At 24.1% G+C, this 6,510-nt stretch overlaps 4 protein-coding genes across 4 annotated transcripts; all 4 read left to right on the forward strand.

Moving 5' to 3' along the window:
- Positions 1-439: 439 nt before the first annotated feature.
- ENU1_171560 (leucine rich repeat and phosphatase domain containing protein) lies at positions 440-1,531 on the forward strand (the record flags this gene model as incomplete). Its single annotated transcript, XM_008861160.1, has 3 exons — positions 440-535; positions 590-884; positions 954-1,531. 3 exons carry the CDS (start codon positions 440-442, stop codon positions 1,529-1,531), a joined length of 969 nt encoding a protein of 322 aa, XP_008859382.1.
- A 102-nt stretch (positions 1,532-1,633) lies between these two features.
- On the forward strand, positions 1,634-2,551 carry ENU1_171570 (hypothetical protein; the record flags this gene model as incomplete). Its single annotated transcript, XM_008861161.1, has 1 exon — positions 1,634-2,551. The coding sequence occupies one exon, from the start codon at positions 1,634-1,636 to the stop codon at positions 2,549-2,551; it is 918 nt and encodes a 305-aa protein (XP_008859383.1).
- A 1,620-nt stretch (positions 2,552-4,171) lies between these two features.
- Positions 4,172-5,166, forward strand: ENU1_171580 (myosin heavy chain, putative; the record flags this gene model as incomplete). Its single annotated transcript, XM_008861162.1, has 1 exon — positions 4,172-5,166. The coding sequence occupies exon 1, from the start codon at positions 4,234-4,236 to the stop codon at positions 5,164-5,166; it is 933 nt and encodes a 310-aa protein (XP_008859384.1). The 5' UTR covers positions 4,172-4,233.
- A 768-nt stretch (positions 5,167-5,934) lies between these two features.
- On the forward strand, positions 5,935-6,387 carry ENU1_171590 (hypothetical protein; the record flags this gene model as incomplete). Its single annotated transcript, XM_008861163.1, has 1 exon — positions 5,935-6,387. The coding sequence occupies one exon, from the start codon at positions 5,935-5,937 to the stop codon at positions 6,385-6,387; it is 453 nt and encodes a 150-aa protein (XP_008859385.1).
- Positions 6,388-6,510: the final 123 nt, after the last annotated feature.

Raw genomic sequence — 6,510 nt, forward strand, 5'->3', positions numbered from 1 at the left:
ATCTTTCTCTTTCTAATCCATTTTCCTTGGTATATCATTTACCATTCATAATATTATGCATATTCTTGTTATAGACATTCATTCTTTTATATGACATTGAATGTCTATGTCTTGTTTGCTTTTCTTTACAAGACCCTAATATTTTACACAATAGCCATTGCATTAAAATCTGTTATTTTCTTCATTGGAAAATAGTCTATTTTTATATCAAATAAAAAAAATGACAATGAAATAATAAAAAGAAATGATTTTAATTCATGTAGAAAAAACACAAAAGAAGGAATATAAAAAACATTTCATGCTTTATTTCAAGAATCTTTTAAATTCGTAATTTGTAGTTTTTTCTATTAATAAAACTATAGTGAATAGTTGAGTTAGTTCAAGATAATTTTATCCACAAAAATAAAACAGAACTTAGAAGTAGAGTAAATAGAGCAAAATGAAAAGTCAATTAGGCTATGGGATTAATGCAAGTAAAAAGCACCTAACAGATGGAAAGTTTTTAAAGTACATTTCTGGGTACTTAAAACAAAATGTTTGCTTTTATTATCTTTCTCTCTTATTAATTCAAATAACTTATATTCACTAGAAAATAAGTCCTATAAATGTCAAAACAATTATTGTATCTAACAATTTATTAACACTTACACCTCCAATTCAAATTATGACTTCATTAAATACATTGGATCTTTCTGATAATAAGATTGATACATTGACAAATGAATTTACTCAATTAAATTCGTTGACATCATTAAATCTTAGTCATAATAAACTCATTGACTTTTCATTGTTATGTAATATGACAAATTTAAAAGTATTAAATCTTTCTCACAACCGAATTGAGTCATTACCTATTGACAAATTCACTAACCTTACTGGATTAAGTTTGTTTATATTTATATTATTTTTTTTTTGTTATAATTTCATATAAATTAATCTTACTCATTAAATAGGTGAATTAGACTTAGGGTGGAATGAATTGACAGAATTCGATTATGAGTGGATGGTTCCATTAAAATCAATTCATTCATTTTCTGTTATTGCTAACAAAATTACTGTTGTGAAAAATGACAATGGAGTATTTTCAAAAGACTTTGGTACTCCATATGCTCAACTCACGCCAAACTGTATATTACCTCATTTATTCCTTGGTTCTGTTGAATCTACAACTAAACCGTTCTTAAGAGAATATCATATTGAAGGTGTACTTTCTATTGGAACTAAACCATTATATACAAGTAAGAAAGTTGAGTATTTGTTTATTCAATGTGGAGATAGTATTTCGGATGATGTTTCATCTCATTTTAATGAATCATTTGAATTTATTGATCGATTTGTTACAGCGGAAAAAAATGTATTAGTTCATTGTGTTGCTGGAGTTAGTAGATCAGCGTCATTAGTCATTGCATATGTAATGAAAAAAGAAAAAATACCTTATGAAGCTGCTCTTGCAAAAGTAAAAGCACACCGTTTTTGTGTATGTCCAAATCCTGCTTTTGCTCAACAACTTCAAAAATACAAACCACATTAATTTATTGTATTGTTACATCTATCTCTTTGTCATGTTTTCTTAAAAGATAAAATCTTAAAATTTTTATAAAAAAATCTTTGAAAATTATTTATTATTTCGTTTATGAATAATCAACAAGTTCATCTCACATTTAAAAATGATTTAAAAGAAGATGAGATTATTCTTGCACAATTTGAACAGACAAAATTCGAATCACTTCCTCGTCCTATAAAACTTATTAAAGATGTTCTTACCCCTGAAGCACCAAATAAAAAAGATGAACAAAAAAGACAATATTATAAAAAGGCTATTGCTGATGCTCCTTTTATTCTTTCTGCAGGTGAGCAACCACTTTTTGCACCTAAATTAGATCCAATAACAAATCAAATGATTTCAACTAAACCAATTATCACTTTAGGAAGTAGAAAAATCAAAGAAGAAGAAAAGTTTGCACTAATTCAAGTTCAAGATGATGGAAATGCTACAATAAATATTTTAGATGAAAATTGGATTTTTAGCAGAAAGGCTGATATGGAAAAACCACTTTTTTCAAATGCTGTAGAAGAGGTTGATGGTTCTGATGATACTAGAGTTAAAAAAAAAGAATATCAAAGTGAAGAAGAACGTTACTCTAATTTCAGTGACAACTATGGTGATGATGAGGATGATTTTAACGAAAAGAATGATAAAACTGCTTCTGATGACAGTGAGGATGAAGAAAAGAAAGAGGCAAAATCACGTAAAAGATTATCTTCATCATCTCAACCAGCACCGAGAAAAGAGTTAATGAATTTAATTATTGAAAAAATGAAGGCAAGTGGAGATGAAATGTTTCTTGATGACTTAAATAAATCATTAAATCCTGATGGCAATGAAGAGTTATCAAAGAAATTAACTGATTTATATGCTCGTGTTTTAACTGTATCAAAACAAACAACAGAATCTCCTTTAATTGTAACACTAAAGAAAGAACACTCTTCTAAAAAACCAAAAAAAAGAACCGAGAAAAAGAGTGAAAAGAAACCAGAGTCAAGTAAGTAATGAAAGAAGTAAACTTTTTATTATCAATAAACCAAAAAATTCATGTTATTGTTTTATTTAAAAAGGATTAAGTCTTATAGTCATTAAGAATAATTGAGATTTTAAAAAAAACTAATTTCAAATAAAGATTGGTTTTCATTGTAATAATACTGCGTAAATTTTTCTATTATTAATTATTTTTTGTCATTATTAATTCTTTAGAAAATTTTTCATCTTTTTTCATAAATTTATTTTTTAAGTTTATTATTTTATTATTGTTTTTGGTAACATTATTTTTTTTATTTCATCTCCTTTATTCGTAGTAAAATATAACTTGTTTATTAAAAACCTTACTTAATTTATTCTTCTGTTTATTGGTATTGTTTTTTTCAAATAATTTTTTCAATTTGCTCCTCATTTAGTAATAAATATTACTTTAAGTTATTCAACCCTTTGTTTTAATTATTTAGTTTGAACAACTTTATCTATCAACTATACATTTCTTAAATTAACAGAATAACTCATTTTAAACAAGGTAATAAACAACAAATAGATTTAAAAAATATAATAATTGATTAAAAAATTAAAAAGAATATTAAGGAAAAAAGCAAAATCACTTTATTGATAGCACTATAAATATAAATACTATAGTTCATTTTCAACTAAACTTATTTATAATAAAAGGAAAAGCACTTACTCTAAGAATAATTAGTGTAAGCCAGGTATAGTAGTTAATCAACGTTATTATAAGAACTATCAATGGTAAATTTAGAAAATTAACATAAAATATAGGATAGTACATGAGTGAAATAATATGATATTAAAAAATGAGTGTGTGTGTTAGAAATAATAAAAACAACAACAAAATATGCATAGAAAGATATAAATGAAATTGAATAAGAATTGAAATTGAAAAGACAATATAAGGCATGTGACAAAAAATTAATAAAGGTGAACATTTCAAAAATAATATAATATGTGTATATAAGATAAAACAAAGAGGAGCAACAATTGGCATGACAAGAGTAAAAGATAAAAAGATGGTTCTAAAATTTATTAATAATGTAGAAATGTATAAAATTGGTCAAGAAAACATAAAACAAATTAATAGACTAAAAGGAGTAAAAATAATTGAAATAAAAATGATAATAAATAGAAGAAAGAATAAAGAACTAATAAGAATAGTCAATGAACAATATATCATCAAATAATTTAAATTAAAAAATAAAAGATATAATAAATATTGAACATAAAATATCTAATGAAATAATGTGAAGAAGATGGAGGATAATATAGAAAAACAGATAAAAATATATTTAATAACAAGGAAAATAAAGAAAATGAAAGATAAAATATCAAATAACTAAAGTAAAAAAAGATATAATTATTAATTTTGACCACTGCTTTAGTCTTTATGTTGTTATGTTATTTCTTTAAATACTTTCAAATTCTTTTAATTTGAATTAATAACGACTAATCGAAGTTTTTATTATTTATTCATTATCATTTTCATTTAAATAATAATTTTAATAAATGCATTGGTGTGAATTGTTTTTAATAGTTCATTATCAGGTGTTGTAACAATGTCAGCACTTTCTTTTATGAAAGAGATTATATCAATATGAATTTAAAAAAAGTTTCATGAAGTTGACTTCTTTCACTAAAAAAAAGAAAACTCAAATAGGCAAAACAAAGAAACTAGGATGAGTGGAGAAAAAGAACAAGAAATGACTGAAAGAAAAGAGGATAAAAGCACAGAAAAAGGAAATGATCCAGAGACAGAAATGAAGGAATATGAAAAAGTCTTTGATTCTATAGTCAAAGATAATGAAAGACAAAGAAAACAAAGAACATTTAGATGTCAAAGTATGATTGTTTCACAACAAGAAATTGATTCAATAAATCAACAGATTGATAGAGAACTTGCAAAAGAATTTTTACAAGAAATAAATGAACCATTAAAAACAATAAAAGGAAAGCCACAAGGAAGAAATGAACTAAAATTTAATATTGAAACACAAATTAAAAAATTAACACAAAAACGAGTTAATTTAATGAAAGAGGTTCATAGCATTGATTGTGAATTAGAAAGGTTAAAAATATCTTTAGAATTATTACAATCACCAATTAAAGATAAAAAACTAAAGAAAAAAGAAAAGAGAATTAAAAAAGAAGAAGACAATGGAGATCAAAAAGGTAGTAAAATATCACACAAAACTAACACATCTACTCATCCACTTTTTGAAGTTGATTCTACTACAAATCGTTTAAAATTAGAAAAACAGCAATTTGAAAATGAAAGAGAGGTTATAATAAATGAAAGGGAAAGACTAGATAAGGAACTTCGATTATTAGAAGATGAGTTAAAAATAAAACAAGACGAATTTGAAAAAACATTAAAAGAAGCAACTGACAGATACACTGAACAAGGAAAAAAGAAGAAAAAAGAAAAGAAAAAGAAAAAAATTGAAGAAGAAAGGAAGAAAGTTGATTTACGTCTTTCTCAAATTGAAAATGAAATAATTGAAAGACAAAAATTACTTGAAGAACGATTAAAAGTATTACAACATAAACAAGATAAAAAAGAAAGAAAAATTGTTGGAAAGTCTTTAGACGTGCGAGGAGTTGTTAATTGATTTGTTTTTTGAGAAGAATATTGTTAACAAAAAAAAATAAAGAAGAAATGCCAAGTATTATAAATTGTCATTTTATATGTTTCATCTTTCTATTTTCAATTTATTAAATGAAATTGATCAAATTGTTTATTATTTATTCAAATATTGCTCAATTTAATATTAATTATGAATTTAAAAAATAAATTATTTTTCTTATTTATTCCAAAAGAATTATATTCTTCCATAAAAAAAATCTATTATTCAAAAAGTATTTAATGAATCAAAAAAATAATTAAAATAATTACTTATTTCTGGGAATTAAAAAAAAAAATAAATAAATATGAAGTTGTTTAGTTCTTTCTTTGTTAAGATATTTTTCTGTGACTATTGTTTATAACAATAACATAACGTTTTTTATTCAGTTAATAACTAAGAAAGAAATTTATACAAAGTTCATGGAAAATAAAAGTTATATGAAATGATATTAATTTCCTTTAATTAATGAGGAAAGTGAAACATAAATAAGAGAAAGTGTATTATTTTATTTAACAAACAATTCTCATGTAAATTAATGAAGAGATAATTGAAAACAAATAATTATTGACTTAGACCTTTGAAAATGGGTTTGTGTTTATCGGTACGGAAAACCTTAATACCTTCAATAATGAAAATAATATTTACCAACACTCATCTTTTAAATATTTTATATCTTAAAAGGCCGTTATAAGTACGGAAGTGTGCAATTATTTCAAAAATGCTTTATCTACTAATAATGGAAAAGTTATTTGAATGGAGAGTGAACAATGGTTAGACGTACCTCTTACACCAAATAATACTGTAAATGAACTAATTATTGTTGTTTCTGATGAACTTAGAAAAAAAGGAATAACTCTTACCAATGTCGTCTGTGAAAATAACCATTTCACAATTAAACAATTAATGGAGTCTGGTAGATTAGTTTGTCTTGAAGAAACAATAAAAAATGAAAGTAGACCAGAAACACCTTCTTCTTGCCAAACTGATAATACAAAAGAAATCAATGAACAAACTTCTCCGATTGGAAGTTGCCATTGTTGTAAAACAAGAAAAGAAATTTATTTCATTTGTGAAAAAAATAAATACCATAGAATATGTGAACGTTGTATGAGAAAATTCTCTGGTGTTACTGTTTGTCCTATTTGCAACAATATTTGTACTTGTGCTAGTTGCAAAAGAAACTCAAAAAAAGGAGGAGACTGTTAATTTTTATTTATTTTTTTTAATTATTTTATTAAAACAAAACTATAAAAAACTAATTGAAATAATTATTTTATTCTTTTCTTCATTAATTTTTAATCTTATTCAATTAAATATTTCTTTAGTTAA

The sequence above is a fragment of the Entamoeba nuttalli genome (assembly GCF_000257125.1).
Source record: "Entamoeba nuttalli P19 unplaced genomic scaffold asmbl_7494, whole genome shotgun sequence".
Lineage (NCBI taxonomy): Eukaryota > Evosea > Mastigamoebida > Endamoebidae > Entamoeba > Entamoeba nuttalli.